At 50.8% G+C, this 21098-nt stretch overlaps 1 protein-coding gene across 6 annotated transcripts in view; it reads right to left on the bottom strand.

Annotated features, from left to right (window-relative positions):
- Nucleotides 1-21098, bottom strand: part of Tbx5 (T-box transcription factor 5) — an 85950-nt gene that overhangs the window by 22620 nt on the left and 42232 nt on the right. For all 6 annotated transcript variants that reach the window (XM_048785663.1, XM_048785664.1, XM_015502396.2 and 3 more), the window contains exons 5-7: nt 20248-20395; nt 16839-16991; nt 9662-9753 (exon numbers count right to left, since the gene is read on the bottom strand). In XM_048785663.1, the coding sequence (XP_048641620.1) occupies nt 9662-9753; nt 16839-16991; nt 20248-20395 (393 nt within the window). The remainder of the gene's footprint in view (nt 1-9661; nt 9754-16838; nt 16992-20247; nt 20396-21098) is intronic.

Raw genomic sequence — 21098 nt, 5'->3', positions numbered from 1 at the left:
CCCCCGCCCCAGAACCGGACGGCACAGAGAGGGCGGATGGACTTCCCCAGCGTTGATTCCACCAGGCACATATTTTGTGACAGTTGCCAAGAGACTCCAAGGCATCCCCTCTGCCACCGCTTGTGATAACTTTGGCTGGGACCCTGTAGTTAGATCTCTAAATAACATCCATCAGGGTGGGAGCTTCAAGGTCACACTGGTCAGACGTGGCCACTGGCTGGCTAGATTCTTTTTCTCCAAGCCTTAGTCTTCTGTCTGTAAAATGGGCCTGGGGGCGAGTGGGCCGGGAGGATTAGCACGGAAGGACACATTTGCTTCATCCACACCCGCTGGGAAATCCCACTGCACTATGTTCAGGCAGTGAGTGGCTCTTACCTTTGGAGGACTTCAAATGTCCTAGAAAGACCCTCAAAGAGCAAACACGGTCAGCTTGTCAGGGGTTCATTTGCACATCAACTATTCAAAGGGCGTCTGCAATTTCAAAAATGATGTTTGCAATCACAACCGAGGCAGCTCTGAGATCCTGGGCGGGGGAATCCTGGACCAAGCTGTTTGGATGGTCCATGACATCTCCCTTGGTCTTAGCGTCTCCATTTGCAGAATGGAGGAAACAAGCATCATCTCACACAACCGGGGTGAGCCCCCGAGGTAAAGGCTGGATGGGAAACTGTAGACAGAAAAGGTCAATTGCAGCTATATTTTTTTTTTAGCTGAATTTTTGATGAGTTGAGAGTAAGAGTTCATCCAATAGCCTTGCCGGCTCTCTAGCTCCCGACAGAGCCGCTCAGGATTTTATAGAGTCTCTTTTTAACAGTTCTACCAAATTTAACTGTGTCTTCATCTTATTCCTTTTTTGTTACTTGTATGGTTTTGGAAGGATGGTCCGACGGTGGTGGACGGTGGTGGACAGGCACCTTCTGGAAACTGGATGGCTGGAAGAGGCTGGCCTAAGTGACCTTTCCCAATCTCCTTCTTGTACCTAAAAGGATCATCTGAAGCCTTTCTTTGTTCTGGGGAGGAGGGGGGATCATGTGGGGGCTCCTTGGTCATGCAAAGAACGTCTGCTTCAAAAGATGACCTTGGAAACAGCACCCAAAGCTACCACTTTGGACTGATGTCAAATGTTCTGGGGATTCATGCAGAAATCCATCACCCCTCAAAAGAAAGGACCCTACAAAGGAATGGATCTCTTGGAAAATAAAATGTTAACGGTGAGCGTGTTGGCATGGGGGATGGCCGGGGGGGGGGGAGGGTGTTGTCGGGAGGCAGGGCAAAGAATAGGGAAGGACGAAGTGGGGAAATCTCTCCAGGAGATTATGTCTCAAATTTGGCTGCACAAGGCATTCACATAAGGAATTAAAAACACGGACACCCAAGTTTGCCCCCCAAAGGGTCTGAGGTCATTGTTCTGGGATGCAGCCGGTACATTTTGAAATTCCCCAGGAGGAAAAAAAAAGTACGCACTTTGTATGAGTCTGTGCATATGAAATTCAGTAACAGAGAAAACTACCCCATAGTGAATAAAGGTCGGAACGTGCCCTGGGTGGGGAGGAGCAGCCCGGAGTTAACAGGAAGGGAACCTTGTGGGGTGAAGGGAGGGGTTCTATATTCTGGTTGCACCTTGGGTTTTGGACATTTGTCACAAAGTGACGAGTGAACTTAAGATTTCTGTGCGTGTCTCTTTGGGTCAACTTAACCTAAAATAATGAATCGTGAATAAAAGCCAGGTCCCACTACACACACACACACACACACACACACACACTGCTAATGAGGCACATGCTGAAGTGTTTAGGGAGGAAATGTAATCACGTTTGCAACTCAGCTTGAAAGGCGTCAATAAAAATCAAAAGGATGGGTGGACAGATGGACAGAGGGATGGAGGGGCGAATGGATGGAGGGAGACATCCATAGGTGACAGATAAATCTGTAGCAAAATGTTAATTGTAGAATCCAAGCAGTGTGTATAATTTTCCCACATTTTCTAGGTGTCTTAAATGTTTCAGAATAAAACATCAGAAAGCACTTGTTGAAGGGCAGCTTCCAACCTGTCCCCAGAGCCACTGACACGGCACCTCTCAGGTGAGATGCAGAAATCTGCTTTCTAACGAGCTCCCCAGGTAAGCGTGATGTCACCAAAAGTTTGAGAAATGTTTAGCATGCTCGAAGCCCTGGGATCAATCCCCAGCACTGCAAATAATAATAATTAATAATAATAATAATAATAATAGAAATTTAAAATGGGCAAGGACCTTCTCCAAAAAAGACATACAAATAGTCAACGTATATGAAAAAAAAAATACTCAGCTTCACTGTTCATCAGGGAAATGCAGATCAAACCCTCAAGGAGATGTCACCTCACACCTGTTCGGATAGCTACTGTCAAAACAACGGAAGATAACGAGTGTTGGCAAGGATGTGGGAAAAGGGAACCCTTGTGCACTGCTGGTGGGAATGTGAGCTTGGCATGGCCATTATGAAAAACATCATGGAGGTTCCTCAAAAATCTAAAAATAGAGCAACCATGTGACCAGTAATCTCTGTGCTGGGTCTACATCCAGAGGAAATGAAATCAGCATGTTAAAGTGACTTCTCCACCTCCCACATTCACTGCAACACTGTTCACAATAGCCAAGTAGGGGAAATAACCTTGATGCCCATCATCAGATGAGTAGAAAAGGAAAACGGGGTACGCAGACAGGGTGGAATATTATATAGCCTTAAAAAAGAAAGAAATCCCCTCACTGAGACAGCACGAGCAAACAAGCCAGAAAGATCCACATTGCGGGATTTCACTCCCATGTGGAAATGTAAAATAGCCCAACTCCAAGCCGCAGAGCGAAGGATGGTAGTTTCCAGGGCCTAGGGGGAAGAGGGAAATGGGGAGAAGGTGGTCTAGAGACACAAGTTCCGACTGTGCAGGAGAAATACATTCCAGAGGCCTCCAGTACAGTGTGTGAATATAGTTAACCACACTGACATATGCTTGAAATTTGCTAGAGGGGTAGGTCCTAAGTGTTCCCACTACACACACACACACACACACACACACACACACACTGCTAACTAGGTGAGTGATGAGGAGATAATTAGCTTGATTGTGGTGACTTTTTTCACAATGGTCTGTTTATCAAAATATTAAGTTGTATACCTTAAATAAATACCATTTTGTTAATTATATCTCAATAAAGGTGGAAGATGTGGCTATGGAAGTGATCGAGCCATTCATAGCAGGGTCCCTGGGCAGGGGTGGGTGGGGAGGCAGTGGGGGGGACCCTATTGCAGGTGGTGGCTATTCTGAGCATCCTTACCCTGGACCCTCAACATGGTGGAATCCCTCGGACAAACCCCAGCTGTCCAACGTCCCTTGTCGGGCTCGGCTTCTCTTGCCTTGCATCACCGCACACCTCCCTGAGCCAGGTGGCTCAGCATAATCGCAGCCACCGCGGGCGTGAATGGAGTCTCCAGAACTCAGCCCTGGAGATGGTTTTGCATGGGGGTGGGGGGTGGGACGTCTGGAGCTGCTCGTCACCACAAGCATGACAACACCAGCGTGCAAAGCCCTGGACTGGAAAACTGATCGTTTGTGGTCAGAACCTGAGATTTAGATAAAGAAGAAAAGAATCAAGGAGGGATGGTCTTTTACCTTTGAGGAGTCCCGGGCCCATAATCCCTGGAAATTGTTTGAATTTTTTCTTCTATTTATATCTTGTGAACCTTTTAGAGAGTCTCTTGCTTTAATTGGATTTTCAAAAGGGGTCTCATATCCAGACCAGGAAGCCTCCCTAGAGGAACCAGAGAGGGGGTGACAGGGCCCCACAGGGGATGAGAAAGGTCCGTTTCCAAGGTGGCCTTGTCTAGAGGCTGGACTGAGCAACAGGGCACTGGTTTAGCTGAGAAGTTCTTGACGCCAGACTCCCCCATGCACTTTCTGATTGGCTGGCTCGAAATCCAACAAGATGAGGTGGAGCCCTCAGGTACCCCCACTTTGAGGACTGCTCCCCACAGTGCACCGGTACCTCAGGAAAAGAATAAGGAGGTACAGATAGCTTTATTCCTTCCATGAAAATCTGAGCCATCCAAATTCCCCAAAGGTGACACAGCCCCAATCTCATCACCCACTTCCTGGAATCTCCAAAAACACAGGATGAGAATTCTGATCCCAAACCCCCTAATGCTCCAAAATCTAGAATTTTTTTTCTTTTTTTTTTTTGGTACTGGGGGTTGAACTCGGGGGTGCTCTATCACTGAGCTACATCCCCAGCCCAGCCCTTTTTCTTTTTTATTTTTTAAAATTTTGAGACAGGGTCTCACTCAGTGGCTGAGGCTGGCCTTGAACATGCGATCCTCCTACCTCAGCCTCTCAAGTCCCCAGGATTATAGGTGTGCACTACTTACTACCCCCACCTCTGCCTCAAAATCCAACAGTCCTTCAGTATGGCATGATTCCACAAGTGGAAAATTCCACACCTGACCTTGTGTGACAGGTTGCAGTCAAAACAAGGTGCAGGGGGCGGGGGGTGTGGCTCAGTGGCCTCGAATGTGCAAGGGCCCGGGTTTCATCCCCAGCCCTGACACAATAAAGCTACCGGTGCACCCAAATGCTGCCCAAACTCAGCACCAGGCTCTGTGGACAAGACGCGCACTGAACACAAATTAAGATCACGTTGAGACTTGGCCTCATCCCCAAGATGGCTCATTATGCATAATCGGATATTCCAGAATCCAACAAAACCCCAAACCTGGAGCACTGCTGGCCCCTCGGCACTTTGGATAAGGGACGCTAAGTTGTGCTGCTTGTGGTGAAAAGGCTGGTCATCGCCCATGGACTCTGTGTGAAGGCAGTGACAAGGACCAAGGGGCAGCACTCTGGGTCTGGTTTGTCATTGTGAGGATCTAAGTGGCCCCTGGCATCATGAAAAGGGGACCCTGTCCACCCTGAAGAAGCCAAACTCGCGTCCAGGCCACGCATCTCCACCAGCTGTGTGGCCAGCTTCAGGGTCTCAACACCTGACAGCAATTGGGAGTCCCTCTGGGCCACCTTGGCCCTGTGCTGCCGGCCCAGCTCATTCTTGGACAGTCCCTCTAGACAGAGGAAGAATCCTTGTCCCTTGTCCCTCCTCCTTGAATACGGGCCACCTGAGTGAGCCATCCTGCATTAACAGAATGTACCTGGAGTGACACGAAGTGGCTTTGGAAGTGGGGCCCGCAAAGGACATTCGGCTTCCACCATCATGGAAGAAGTCTGCATACCCTGGATCCACGTGCTGGAGAAGCCACGTGCACAGGCTCTAGTGGCCAGCCGGCTGACGTTCCCGCAGAGGGCCACCAGGCAGGGAATGTGAGCCCCAACAGGGGACCACGCGGGCTGGCCTTGGCCTTGTCCCTCCTCCAGCTCTGTGCCCACCAACGCCCAGCCCATGAGCCCTGCCCAGCTGAGTGCCTCTGGAGCCCCTGATCCACAGACGGCCAGCACGCCCAGAGGGTCTCCTGGGGCTGCTGGCCCCTCACACGGCCGTGCTCAGCGCGTATGTAAGGGGCACCATGGGGCCCACAGACTGCCACTTTATGGTACCTGGGCAGAGTCGGCCTGAACCTCTGTCCCTTTAGTAGGCTGCAGATGCACTGGAGGAAGCTGGGGGACCCCAAGGCCCTGCTTTGTCTGGCCTTGATCTGGCGTCACCCATGGAGAGCAGGACAGGATAGGCTTGAGGCCAGGGCCTCACAGCTGGCCTGCTGGGTCACTCAGTGATCTGGATAAGAGTCCCTCAAAGACCCATATTATTAAAGGCTTGGTCCCCAGCCTGAGGCCCTATTAAGAGGAGGTGGGACCTTTAAAAGGAGGGGCCAAACAGGCAGAAGTTTGGTCATTGGAAGAGTGTCCTTGAAGGGGACAAGGGCCCCCCAGCCCTTTCCTCTCTCTGGGCTTCCCATGGACCATGAGGTGAGGGGCCCCACCTTCTACAGGCCCCAAGCATGGGTGCCGATGGATAATGGGCTGAAATCTCTAAAACCATGAGCCAAAATAAACTTTCTTCTTTTTAAGAGAGAATACCTAAGGTATTTGCTTACAGTAACGAGAAGCCGAGCTGCCCTGTCACAGTCTCCCCAGCTGGTTTCCTGAGGTCTCTGGAATCTGGGCCCTACCTGAGGTCCCTAGACTTTTCTAGACCCCCTGCCCATGCCTCCTTGCCGCAGCCCCCTCTCAAAGCCTGGTCTCTCCATGAGGCTGGGCCTCCCCAGATGCCTCCCATGGCCTCAACCCCGCCTCTTGGACTCCTCAGACTCATCCTAAGCAGCACATCTATGAAATCACAATGCCACGGGCCCGAGCTCTGAGCACCATCTACCATCTCCTCTGTCGCCCGTCTGGGGGCTGCAATCTGGGAAACACTGGTTTTCGGGCACCGAGGAGCCTTTCTAAAGAACCCTGGCGTGCATTTTATCATCGGTAGCCGGAGACGGGACGTTCAAATGGTTTTATTTTCTTCTCTGCACCCGTCCACGGCCCTCCCGTTTTTATAATAAGCGGGGATAGGGCCTCTGTAACCAGAGACCGTAAATGAATGTTGGAAAATAACTAAGACATCATCTGCGTTTTCCAAACACAGAGAGTCGGGTGAGGAGAGAGAGTGGGGCGGGTGCCCAGAGGCTGGCGAGCGAGGCCAAGAGCGAGTTCTGCAGAATAAGCGCGCTCGGCCTCCCAGACCCCACCTCTCGCCCCTCTTCCAATTGTTGGAAGAGAGGAAACTTCATCCCTCCTGCTTCTCTGCCCGAGCCAGCTGTCACCGGGTGTGTGGGGGACGGGAAACAGGATTACAAGATTAACAGTGCGCCTGCGGAGCCTGCCTGGCTGTTATCAGGGCTGACTCAGGAGAGCCACAGTCCCCACTTGTCACTACCTACGGCAACCTGGGGGTTGGGACTCGCGCCCAAAATAAATCCTGCACAAGGACAAAACCGACTGGGAGCTTCCCCACAATCAGGTCGGTTTTCCTGAGTGTGTCCAGCGCTTTCTAGAGACTTTCCCACGTGGGTCCCGTGAGAACCCTGGGAAGTGGAAGCTCCATCTATTCAGACCCATTTCACAGAAGAAGGCTCTGGGGCTCTGCCAGGTGATATCACTTGCCCAGCGTCACCTGCTGATAATCACGACCAGGTTGGACCCATGTCCGTCGGACTTTGAAGCCTTCTATTGGAGTCAATCTGCTTCCCTCCCTCGCCTGCCCCAAGAATGTCACCAAAGAACTGAGTAGGAGATGACCTTATGGACTCCCCGACCTGGTCAGGGGTCAGCACAGCCCTTGGGTTCTGCCACGCTGCTCCTAACAAGGCCACAGAGACACGCCACGGGGCTCTGGGAGAGACTAAATCCAACAAGTCACCCCTTCCCTCTGGTCCACGTGCATAGTCCCCACCAGGGAGAAGGCCTGGTCCATCTGGGGGGTGGCCAGGACAGCCAAGCAGACCAGCCTAGAGTCCCTGCCTGAATAGCCAAACAGCTGTGGTTCAAAGCCTGCTGCTCCGGATCTCGAACACTGCACCTGTCCCTCCTTTTGTGTCTGATATCTGTCCCAGCACCTTCCAAACTGCAGGGACCCCGTCTGACACAGGGAAGCCACGTGGAGTCGGGAAGAGACACACGCACCAGGCCTCGGGTGCAGCTCAGGGGTGCGGCGCTTGCCTGGCGTGCATGAGGCCTGGGTTCCGTCCCCAGCCCCACAGGAAAAAAAAAATGCTGACCACACAATCTGCGGCCATAGGAGAAAGGAAGAGCCCCCGGAGACCCAGGGAGAGTTGGGAGGTGGCCCGTGGGAGAGGGCAGAGACCTGGAGGCTAAACAGAAAGGAACGACTCTAGGATGGGAGCATCCCCCACAGTGACCAAGACAGAGGGCAGGAGCCAAAGCCGGGGCCAGGCCTGGGGGGACAAGGGGGGCAGCCAGGAGAAGCCTGAGCCTTACGCTGAGGGGCAGTAAGAGGTGGATGTCCCTTTGCGAGACTTGTGCTTTACAGAGATCTATCTGGTGGCTGCTTGGAGAAGCCCCCCAGCGGGGACAGGACCACAGGCAGGTCCAACGCAGCCGGGAGGGTGCTGGCTGCCATGAGCGGCCTGAAAGGACAGAGGGAGGGAAGCCAAGACCCCGTAAGAAGGTAGAATCGGGGCCCGGCGGAGTTCGGTGGCACAGTGTGAGCCTAGCACGTACGAGGCCCCGGGGTCCACCCCTTCCCCAGAAAGAAGGAGCATCCGCAGGACATGGTGACTAGTTCACCTGGAGAGGTGCCCGCGACTCCTTCAATCTGCTACCCTGCTCTTGACCTCGTGGGAAGGAGGGAAGTCCCCCCACCACAGCCAGCTTGTCAGGGCGGTGGGGCAGGGCGGCCCCTACCTGTGTGGCCCGGACCTTCACACGTAGCCCTGGGAGGACTTGGGCAGGACAGAGCTGCTTCGGTGTCCCCTGAATTCTGAACACTGGAGGAGCAGCGCGACCCGTGGCGCTCCAAGGCACAGATAATTGGACCTCTCTCCGCTAAGATGGGATTCCTGTCCACACTGTTTCCACTGATCCTGGGACTAAATTAAACACCGATTTCAAAATGTAGATGACTCAGGAAGTTGGCTATCGTAGCCACCAAAGGCACCTTAGGAGTCTACCATTGGGAAGGAAGCCAGCCAGGAACACAGGGACGTACAGGCGTGTGCTGTCCCCGGGCACAGCTGAAAGTAATGTCCTTGAGTTTTTAGAAGCCTGCACAATTGGATCTGGTAAGCCTGCTGCCTAAAAATAATTCCCCAGAAGGCAGTTTTAAATCCAAAGCTAAAGCCACCAGCTTCCTCGTTTCTCTTCCCTCAGTCTCTGAAGGCATATGTCTGTCTCCCTGCCTGACTCTTCCTGTCACATCTTCCAAAAAGGAGAAGGAAAAACCTCCCAAATGATTTCATTTTATTTTGAAACACTAAACCCACCAAAAGGGGGAAGGAAGAAAAAAACAAAAACAAAAAAACAAAAAAACCCTCTTGGTCAAAACAGCTCAAGATGTGATTTCTGATTCTCTTGCCATATGGCAAGTTCGTCTGGAAGCCTCTCCCGAGCACGGAGAACTTTGACGACATCCTGTTCCGTCTTTTCAAATCAGACCCCATCCCCACTCTGTGCATTCGCTCCAGTCTCTTCTATTTGTCATATCAGCGGCTGCGACCACAGGATATGTAAAAATACCAAGCAATTTTTAGCACCAGCTTCCAATCCCCCAGCGCCCTGGACACCACATGGTGTCAAATTTTGTACTTCACCCCCAGGAAATCAAGTCATTAACTTCTCTCTCATTTACCGCGAGCCGATGCCAAAGAGAAAAGCCTTCCTCGGCTGTGACTTATGGGAAGAAAAAGAGAAAGGGACTCGCTCAGGAGAGAGATTGCAGAGGGAAGTGATGGACAAAGCCCAGCTCTCCTGATTCTTCTCCCGCCCGGGAGCATCACCCTCAGGTTGCTGATGGCCTCGGCCGCATGGGACAGTAATCAGAAAGGGGAACGAGCCTTTCCTCCCCATCTCTGGGCACCTGTTGCTCGTGGGCAGGGTGGCCATGGCACGAGAGCTGAGTGCCCACCCCCCCCCCGGCTCCACCAGGCACAGGGGGGGCACAGGGATCCGCTTTCCTACCTCTGCATTCTGGACATTCTGTGCAGCTCCATGTCGTCACTCCCCCGGAATCCTTTGGCGAAGGGATTGTTCTCGATCTTTAATTGCGTGATCTGAAGGAAGGAGGGAGAACCGGCCATTTTACACTTTATTGCCACAAGACTACCTCAGGGACCAGAGCTCCTAATGGTGCCATGGAAACGCGGCCTCAGGCAACCCAAAGAAGCAAATTAAGCCAGTCACACCGGGACCCACCACTTCATTGGAGTGGAGGCTTTTGAAACATGTCCTAGCTCAGACTGCTTTTGGGGGAGTGGGCGTGGGGGGCTGGATTCGGTTTGCACATTAATTGGAGTCACATTCTGCCATCCTTCCAGCCAGAGTCATGAGTCTGAGTGTGTGTGAGTGTGTGTGTGTGTGCGTGCATGCGTGCATGTGTCTAATCTGGGCACTTTGTATTTCTAGCACAGTGTAGGCCTCAACATTTGGTCCCCCAGCCCCCGAAGCCCCCGCCCTGGAAAGTCTTGCATGTTGGCACGGGGGGCGGGGTTGTATATCCGGCAGTGAGGCAATCCCCCGTTTGGAGAAAACTTGTCTTGATGGTGACTTTCCAACAATCAAGTCATTTCATGGTTTCACAGACTTCACTGGCCCAGGTGGGAAACAGTGGCCAATAAAATAAACACGGACACATGTGCGGATCACATCTATGACAGCAACCACACAGCTCTGGGCCGAGGTGGCTTCCCGAGCTCTGTCTGTCCTAGTGATCTGCAGGGTAGGGAGCTGAGCAACAGAAAGAGGGTCTTTCTGAACGTCTTGGCCTGGAACTTTAATTTAAACCAGCAACGCGTATTAGGGGAGTGTGAATGTGCAGTAGCCCATCCAGGTGACCGAGTGCATACATATGGCGTTTGCTAGAAGTAGTTCCTAAAAGTCATGTGTGAATTGATTTTTCTTTCTTTTTCGATTTTGTTTTTCAGAGCTGGGAATCGAACCCAGGGCCTTGCACATGCTAGGTAAGCGCTAACCAAGAACTACACCCCAGCCCAGAATTCTCATTGACAGTCACAGTATAGGCACCAGGACATCAAGACTCTAGCTTCAGTCCTGGGGGGGGGGACCCCCGTCACGATCACTGTCGTATCATAGATCACCTACATACTGGTTTGCTTGATATTTATATTTACATTGAACCTCTTTTTATTGAAATCTATTTTACCCGGAAATAGAATATCTCTTCTCTGTATGAAAAACCAGAATCCTTTGCTATTCAATAAGGAGAAAACCACTGTATCAAGATCTCTGTACTAGGACCCACAGAAAGCTCTACATCCAAACCCTGCCTTCCCCTGGTGGCAGGAAGAGATTAGGCGCTTTGGAAGACGTTGGAACACCACACACCAACTTGTACTGAAGGAAGGGCTGTCTCTCTTCCTCCAAGAGAAGACTAGAAAGATAACTGGGAAGGGAACTTTCTCCCCCTGACTTGGATCATACTCGAGTGCCCCTGCAAAACCTCTCCCCTTACCCCAGCAGTACATGGACTTCAAGAAACTCTGGGCCAGGAATCATTAATGAAGGCACACTTCTAAATCGCTCCCCTGAGCTGTTCTGATACATCCTGCCTCTAGAGGAAACAGCCTACATAGTTCCCTTCTAGCTCCAAGACTCTATAATGAACATGAAATCACTGTCTGAGGGCTGCGGTGTAGCTCAATGGTAGAGCTTTGGCCCAGCATTGCAGGAGGCTCTGGGTTCCACCCCCAGCACCGCAAACTAACAAACAAACCGACTCACTGACTTGCTCTATGTATGATACCTGAATGCATAACAACAACAAAAAAGAACAGTCTCACATTTTTAATATCTGACTCCAATAATCTGACATGCAGAAAAAAAAAAAAAGAAAAACTATGGTGAAAAAATTTCAAAAGGTCAGCAATTGCCAGGGGTTGAGGGGGAGGATGATGAGGCAGAACTAGGAAAATTTTTAGGGCAGTAAAGATCCTCTGTGGAACCCGGCCATGGTGGGTACCTGTCACTATATGGTTTGTCCAGACCCATAGCACCACATTACAGATATGAACGCTGAGGTCACAGCAGGTTTGGGGTGATAATGATATGTCAATGTGGGGTCGTCCACATAACAGATGGACCACTCTTGTGGGGGTGTTGACCGTGGGGAAGGCCAAGCACATGTGGGGGAGGTGCATGGAAAATCTATACTTTCTGGAACCACAAAGTGCTCTTTTACATCCATTTAAAAATATTTTGGAAGCCGGGAGTGCTGGCGCACACCTGTTATCCCAGCGGCTCAGGAGGCGGAGGCAGGAGGATCGTGAGTTCAAAACCAGCCTTGGCAACTTAGCAAGGCGCTAAGCAACTCAGTGAGACCCTGTCTCTGAATAAAATACAAAATAGGGCTGGGGATGGGGCTCAGTGGTCGGGTGCCCCTGAGTTCCATCAGAGGTACCCAAAAAGAAAAAAAAATATTTTTGAAATACATGTATATACACACATCCATGTGTTTGCACACATGTGTATACACATTCCCTTCCACCCTCTTTATTTATTTATTTGGGTTTTTTTTCTGGGAATTGAACCCCATGTTGCCACTAAGCTACATCCTGGTCTTTTGATTGATTTTTTAATTTTGACACAGGGTCTCACTAAGATGCCCAGGCTGGTCTTGAACTTGTGATCCTCCTGCTCAGCCTCCTGAGTCGCTGGGATTATAGGTGTGTGCCACTGCACCTGGCTTCATTTAAAAAAAAAAAAAAAAACTGGGCTCATTCCTGCAGATTTCTGATTTTGTCTTAACTCTTCACTGTGAGTTAAAAAAAAAAAAAAAACTCTACAAAATCCTTTCACAAAATAATCTTCAACATGTACACTCCTGGACAGCTCATTTTAGGAGTCTAAGATTCCATCACCTTTCCTTCCCACTCAGATTTCATCACAATGAATTGCAACTCAATGAATAATAAATCATTTTTAAAAAACTCATAAAAAATGAAATTAGATCATTTAAACAGGAAGATCTCAGTGGTGTATGAGGCTGAGGTAGGAGGATGGCAAGTTTGAGGCCAGCCTTAGCAAGTTAGCGAGGCCCTAAGTAACTGAGTGAGACCCTGTGTCCAAATTAAAAAATAACAAGGGCTGGGGATGTAGCTCAGTGGGTATGTGCCCCTGGTTCAATCCCTAGTCCAAAGGAAGAGAGAGAGAGATTTGGGTGGGTGGGTGGGGAGGGAGAGAAGAGAAGAAAAAGGAGGAGGAGGGAATCCTTTCCCCCAGGCCAACCCACCCCAGCCACAGAAGCTGGTCCCTGCAAACATTGAGGACAGGGAGGATGGGGACTTGGGGCTGCATAGTGTGGGCAACCCATAGTTACTGCCCCACCAAGAATTCAGAGCCAAAAGTTGCAAAAGGGAAAAAAAATGGGGGAGTTTTATTTTATCTGCAAAAGACTTTTGCTCAAATCCATTCCTTACACCCCAAACAAGGTCCCTTACTCCCTAATTCTTATGCTTTATCACCACAGCTTACGAGAAATAGCACGATTTGCTAAATAGAGACTTTTGGAGATGGAGTGTAGGCACCCTTAGGACCTAAGAAATGCCTTTGAGAAACATCGACAGATGAGCTTGTCTGCAAATGAGAATACCTTTCTCCACGTGTCCCCGTCCACTTGAACGACAACCCTGTCTGTAAAGTCCCCTTGTCAAGAGGCTGTGTGTGCTGGTTCAGGGGTACCTAAGCCCATCCACCTGGATGCTCCAGTTCTGCCAAAAGTCTCCCCTGAAACTCCCTCGTATTTGCCATATAGAGGTGCTCCCTCCAAAATCAGCATAAAACCGGATATCGGGGGAGGGCTGGCCGTGTGTGGGGGGCTGGCTGTGGGGGTGGGGGAGAGGGCAAATATAAATACCAGCTCCAACTGGTGAGACAGAGGTTGTAAAAATTAATGAGAATAATTGTTGTGAATTCTTGCTTTTGAAAAAAAAAGGGGGGGGGGAACTCATGAGAGCCAAAAATCTTAATTATGTCTCTCTATTAGGGGTTCATTTCCTGGTCCCAACCAGAAAGCTCGTACCTCATAAATATAGGCTGCGTACACAATGATTTAAGCAGGAGGAAAATGCTTTTTGATGGAAAAGTGAGTTAATATTGGGGGATAGAGCCGTGGCATACACAGCCATGGTCGCAAGGGCAGGGAAATGAAATGCCCACGTGACCTTTTTTTAACACCTAAATATTTCTGGGCATGGCTGCCGAGAACTGCAGTGAAAACCTGACAAAAACATGTTTCACAGGGTGAACGTCGCCGGGGAAGATTCGAGTGTTTAAATATCTTTCTCAAGCTGTCGACCATCTGGGGAAATAATTCCCAAATCCAGCTTGGGATCACAGCTGGGCTGAGGAAATATGTCTCGTCATTAGGAGCCCTTGTGGGCTCAGGCATGTGACTGCAGCCCAAGAAATGAGCTCTTGTCGCATGCCTACCCCCACCTGGTACCTGCACCCACGTCCAGAAAGACCATCCCCAAAGCAAAGCACGGAGCTCTCGGACCAAACAAAAAGGGACTTGTATTTTCCCAAAGTGTCCTGGCAATCGAATCGCGTGGATTGCTTTTCTTGCCCTGATCCTTTGTCCAAAGCAAAATACAAGATGAAGGGTCCTTGAGTTGACGATATGATCAGGGAATGAACCCAGGAAAAACCACAAGGAGGAACACTGGTAGTTCTTTTTCAACCACGGCAATAAGAACTTATTTAAAATCTCCCGTCTTTCCGATTCTAAAATAGCCAGGGTGTGACACTGAGTAGGCCGAATGTTCCAGAATGTTCATTTGGAACAGAGTTGCCCCTCCTAACCGATCAGTGAAGTCTTCCACCAATGGCTGGATCACCAGGACGGGCATTTGGAACTAATTGGATGCCAAGCCCTGCCCTGCACCTCTCCAGGTCTATCTTGGGTCATCGTCCTGATGATCCTACAGGGTTGATGTTCTTATTATCCCCATTTTACAGATAGGAAAAGTGGATCAAGTCCATTGTCCAGAGTCGAATGGATGTGAATCCAAACAGTCCGCCACCCCCAGAGTCTCCCTGGCAACCTACGCATCGTAAGAGCCCAGCTGGATTCCACCCATGGAGTCAGAATTCTCAATACCCGTTCCAGGTGGGACAATAAAGAAATGAGAACAAGTCCACAAATCATATGCAACCCGGCCGCTTATTTAAATCACACATCATATATCCATGGGGGAAATGTTTGCAGTGTCTTGGACTCGACTGGAAACGTGTACGGCCGTGGACTTGCTCCTCACACAGCAAATAGATGCCTTTGAGACTCTGAGAGTAAGAAGGGAGGGAAAACCCAGTGGGCCTGGATGTCTCCTATGAAATCCTTCGTCTGCCTGCCAAAGAATATGTCAGGCTGGCTAGAAAGACCTCTATGTGCAGTTCAGCTGGGCTCTCTGATCCAGATAAACAACAACAATAACAAAAGAATTCCTGTATGCAAACCCTGATTGTGATCATCAAATGCACACGTATCTCAATGTACAGCTGAAGATGCACATTTTAGACCTGTGAGCATTTAGACAGATGAATGCACAAAATCCACACGTATGCACCCCCCTCCTCAGGCATCCATCCACATGCACAGATCACTAAATATATACAGGGCAGAGAAGAAAATTTTGAAAAGAAATTTGGGAGGTATTGGACATTTTCATGATTCCACCGAAAGTTTTACTTGCATGCACGTATGTCAAGTGTGAAGTTGTATGTATGCTTCAAGGGGCTGGGGAGTAGCTTAGTGGAAGAATGGGTGCTTAGCTTTGTCTAATGCCCTGAGTTCAATCCCCAGCTCCCCCTGCCCCGCAAAAAAAAATACATAAATAAATGTGTACTTCAAATGTTGCATGTGATGTTATGCTATAAATAATGCTGCAAACAGAGAAGAGGAGAGGGAGACAGTGATCTCTTTGAGACCTACCCACAGCTGATGGGACCTAAGATCATAACTATATAGAATCCAGAATCTTTCCCCCAAGGGCCCGAGGTCTGATGTGGTTTTGAGAAGATCACTTTCAAGTGTGCACTCCTTCCCCTATGAACATGGCCTTTCTTCAGAGAGAGAGACAATTGGGGAAAAAAAAAAAAAAGATCTGATATACCCCTGGACTCTGTGTCAGATCTGGGAGCCTCTGAGCATCTATACATGTAGGCGAGGCTTCAGCTTCTTGATTGCTATTTCTCCTGTGACCACACTGGCTTGCCACAGCCTTAGAGGAGACAGTTTTCAAGAAGCCAGATTCGAACTGACCTGAAATAGTTCTGCTGCTCTAGGGAATTTGGACTTCACTGTTTCTCACCCTTGGCTGGTTCAACAGGAGGAGAGGACTCAGAATAATCTTCCTTCTCCTTTAAAAAAGCTGTTGCTTTTTTCTAGGGAAGGAGGCTCTCCCCTAAGATCAGGAAGGAGCCATCCATCACAGCTTGGCCTGGTCACTGACAACCTGAATTTGGAGATTACCCAAAGCCTGTTCTAACAGCCCTGGCCTCTGTGGGGGGATTATCTGCCACCCAGCCTGCTCTGGAATGACCTCGGTGGGGTAACTGGAGGCTTTAGAGTGCTAACCCTCCCCTGGCCTCTCTTGCCAGGCTCCACAGACTTTGTGGTTTCCAGGACAGGGGCTATGGGAGGGGGAGGGTTACGGCCATCCCCACATCCATCCAGGTAAGATGAGTGACCTGCCCTCACTCATCCCACAGGGACTGCCCCCCTCACCGTCCAACCTGGCCACCCTCACTTGAACTGCCTCTAAAGGGAGGACACTGACTCTAACAGAAGAGGTTCTTCCACGGAGGGTAGTGCCAGCCATTTCCCCCTCCACGCTAAAATGATGCCTTCTGGTGGCATTTGAGTGAGTGGCCATCTAAATCATGACAAGTCAGTCAAACAGGTGTGTGTGCGCATGACAGCTGCCTCCAGCAGTAGGAACCACCGCCACCCTTAGGCTGCAGTTCTGCCCTGCCCCGCATCTTGGGGTAGAAGTTGTGCAGGTGCACACCACACACTGGTAGAGAGCCTGCCTCAGAGCACAAAGTTGCAGCCAGGACCAGACAGCATATTCACGAAGCCAGCAGACAGTCCCAGGTGCTGCCTGCTGGGAGCGGGGCTCACCTTGTGATTCTGATAGGAAGTCACCGCAATAAATGCCGTCTCCGGGAAGACGTGGGTGCAGAACGCTGTATTTTTTGAACCGAATCCATTATTTTCATCTGCTTTCACGATGTGTAATCTGGGCTGGTATTTGTGCATGGAATTTAGAATAATCTAAAAATAATAAAGAGAATGAGATTGTAAGAAAATCAAAACTCCCTTTGTTTCCAGATAAATCCCTGCTCCCTCCCCCCCCATTAGCCTTCCGAGCTATAGACTCTCTCTCGGAAAAATAGTCATTTTTTTTCCCTTCTGTTTTGAAAAGGGGCCAATGATTTCATTAAAAAGAAACATTTCAAAAATGACAATTTCCAACTAAAAAAGCCAAGGTAATATTCCAGTAATCTACCCAAGGCACACACAGCAGTAAATCAGAATTCTTAATAAAGTTTGCTTAATAAATTAACTCTCTGCATAGGGCACTTCCCACCTCTCCAATGGGAGCCTAGTGAGTCTGCTTTGGGGAGCAAATGAGTCTGGGGAAGGCTGGGCAGCAATTTTGGAATGACCAGGGTCAAGAAACAAACAAATACCCACCCCCAGGCCAGCCAAACCCTCTAGTCATGTAAAGGAAGACACTAAGCTTTTGCAAAACTGGAATGAAAATGAGACTTTTCCTGAGACTTGGACCTCAAATCTTGGCCCTTTGTGAAACAGGCAAACTAATGTCAATAAAGAGACTTTTAGGGGTGGGAAGTGCAGCCTGGCCTCTCAGGAGAGCCAGATATGGGCAGGAAGCACCCGGCAAACCACCCCATCAAAGCGCTGGGCGGGTTGCCCTGGAGGCTCCCCTTCTCCAACTTTATCTCATCATTCACAACCAACGTCATCTCCAGGCTCGGAGCTGGTGCATCTGCTTTGGGGGGGGGGGTAATGTGATTTTTCTCTCTCCCTCCTGCCCGCCTCCCCCATCGTTGGGTGCTTCCAGGAGAAGGTCTCCCTGCTTGGAGGACCTCCGCTGGATGCACGTTCTTGCTGGAGCCAGGACTATTCACAAGCGATGAGCATCGCTTCTAATAAAACTGGGTTTGTTGTCCTGATGACGCCTGGATTTTGATGCTCCCGGACCATTAACACTAATATTTACCAAAACTGTCCTGGTCCATGCCCACTGGATGGGCGAATCGCTGGCCTCTAAAGGCCCCCAAATCTGGCCTGCTTTTTTCCCCCAGGACCACAATCTGGAGCGACTGGGATTGTCTCAATGTCTTTGATTATTTGCAACGATGACCCTGGGGCAGGATTTTCGGACAAACCCGGGAGGCCCCGCAGCGCGGAGGGGGAGGGGCGGCCGCTCGCGGCCCTGCGCTGCGACCCGGCCGGGGCTCTAATCTCCGGCCGCCGGGCCCGGCCGCCTCCCTGGCCGATAGCGACGCCGGCCGACCGGGGCAGCGTGGCGACAGAGAGACGCAGCGGCCCCCGCGGGCAGCCACAGCCCCCGGCCCTGTGCGGCCATCCTCCCGGCTTAGCCAAATTGCCTTGACGGCTGGGGACAGTGTGGAAACGTCAACGCCAGGGCGATCTAATGGCTCCTAATTTCATTAGGGAGGCTCTGGATTAAAAGTCCAGAGTTTGGGATAGAGCACCTCTCTCGCTTCCCCTGGGCTGCTCAGTGGGACCTGAACCCCCAAATTTGGTGGCAGGGCTGTGCACCTTCCCCAGATGTCCACCCCAGAGCGACCCCAAAGGCACAGCAGAAAATCAGAGGGGAAAGCTAGGAAGTGGCCTGGGGCTGGGGGAGCCCTCACTTCCCAGCACGACTCCATCCCCTCCCCCTACCAAGCCCCCTGACTACCCAGCCAGGAGATGCACATGGGACCTTTACAAAATGGTCCCCCCTTCCTCAGAATCCCTTGAAATATAAAATGTCTGTTTGGAATCAGTGGAGCGACTCCTTATCCTGGGCCATCTCCCCACCCAGGAAAGACGGAGATGATTTCAAGCAAGGCTCAACAGAAAGGAGGCTCTGCTGTTTGGCTGGATGCTTTCTGCACCCCTTGGAGCCCTCCCGGGGACACAGAAAGGGCAGGGGACTTTCTCCTCTGTGGCCAGCAGTTTAGCCTCTTCCCACCCCAGATCCTGGTGGGCTTGTGCTGAGTCCTAAGACCTGGCAGGAGGAGATTCCTCATCTGAACTTTCACTACTGTGCTCCCTCATGGCCAAATCCATTCCCACCCCACCCCCTCCTTTCCCTAATCTGGTGACCAAGTGTCCCTCGGTTGCTGTACTCTGGAGAGACAACCTGGTGGGACAAAGAGTCTCTATGGAGTTAGAGCTACCCTCAAATCCCTGATCCCAAATGCAAGCTGTGTGACCTTAGACAAGTCACCTCCGCTCCCGGTGCCTTTTGTCTTCCTCTCTAGGCTACAGTGAGGATCAATGCCCCAGGGTGAAGGAGCCCATTATGAAATTGTCAACAGGGACCTCCTCACTGAATTCCTAGACTGTTCTAATTATTTCTATCATTAGAAATAATACAAAGAGATTTAGGGACATCCCCCCCAAAAAAAAAGAATCAGTGTTTTGTTCTTTGTTTTCTTTTGAGGAAGAGGGGGTGACACCCTGCTGAGAATCCCCTAAAAGCTACCTGCTGTCTGGGCAGGAGGTGGGAGGGGGGCGGCTGCACACTCAATATCCAGCATATGCTGTCAGGGAATTCACCAGGTCCCCCTCTTGGGACCAACCTAGACTCCTCTGGTGGCTTCACTGGCCACCTGTAGAGAAGGGGCAGACCACCTCCCTCTCACCCAGGACATTTAAAAAATGAGGCAGAACTTGGAAAGAACAGGGAAAATATACGCTCCCCTATGAGGCCTCTCCTGTACTGGGTCCCTGCTGGGCCCCAGTGTCCATGTTGTTTGCATAACTGAAGGCCCCCATCTCTCACTGCACCTAAGGCACAGGCTGACCCTGCAGGCCCCATTGTCCAGGCCTGGAATGAGCAGCCCCCAAGACTCTGGACCCTCAGTAAAGGCAGAAGGTCGGGGATTGGCGGCACAGATGCAGCCCCAGGCCAGGAGAACCGGGAGCCCTGGCTCCAGCCAACAGGGAAATACAGACCCAGGACCGTTCCACAGGAAGGACAGCTGAGGGTGGGCCCTCTGAGCAGGAGGGTGGTGGAGACAGAGGAGGAAGTGGTAATGAGGAAAAGAAAGCAAAGGGAAATCTGAATGAGGAGGTGAGAACTACAGGAGAAGGAAAGAGAGGAGACGAGAGAGGGAGGAAAAAGAAGAAAATGAAAGACCAAAAGCCAGATCAAAAAGGGACCTGGGAGGGGGGAAAATGGAGGAAAGAAATGGAGAATCATGGACACGTGAAGCTGAGAAGAGCGAGCGTTGAGGCCGAGGACGGAGAGGGCCGGGGTACTTACGTGCCCAAAGGGGTCCAGGTGGTTGTTGGTGAGCTTGAGTTTCTGGAACGAGACGAGCTGTCTCATCCAATGCGCCCCTGTGGCTGGCGAGTCAGGGTGCACATAGAGGCGGCCCGGCATGGCAGGCTCTGCTTTGCCGGTCACAGACCTAAACCAAGGAGAGGCGTGACCTGGGGGCTGCAGTAGCAGAGGTACTGCACCAGGCAAGGGCTGCCAAGCACTGGCCGGGGACATCTTGGATCATCCTGACCCTCCCATCTCCTTTAGGCTCCCAGGTGCCCCTGAGTGCCTGGCGCCAGCATCCAGGCCAATCCCCTGGCCCGACTCTTTCTTCTTCCACCTCAAAGTTCCCCTAGCGCCAGGCGTGCCTGGGACCCTGTGGTGTCTCACGGCACACAACCAGGCCGGTTCTGGAAGCCTGAATGTGCAAAAGAAATCTTGAAAACTCCTTAAGTGCTTTCAAAGAGGGCCTCCTCCTCTTCAAGCCCCTGCACTCCTGGCAGCCAGGGAGCAATCGATCCAAGGAATGGGCCTCTCCTCTCTTGCCTTTTTAAACTAAAATGCCATGGGCCGATTTTGTAATTTCATAAAAAAGCCATGTTCAAAGCAGGTAACTCATAAAAAACAACTGTAAATGGTTTTATGCCCCCCAGAAATACATCCAGGGCTTGGTAACAATACTCTTTTTAAAAAAATCCGGAGCTCATGTGTGCAGCAATAGAGGGCCCCATTTCCTCTGAGCCTCAGTTTTCTGGTCTATCAAATGGGAACTAATGGCTGTGGGTGGGGGGTGGGGGTGGTCAGCCGGCTGCAATAGAATAGTCATGTGCAAGCCTCGGAGCACACAGTGG

The sequence above is a fragment of the Marmota marmota genome, unplaced genomic scaffold (genome assembly GCF_001458135.2).
Source record: "Marmota marmota marmota unplaced genomic scaffold, marMar, whole genome shotgun sequence".
Lineage (NCBI taxonomy): Eukaryota > Metazoa > Chordata > Mammalia > Rodentia > Sciuridae > Marmota > Marmota marmota.
This window is presented reverse-complemented; position numbering and strand designations above follow the sequence as displayed.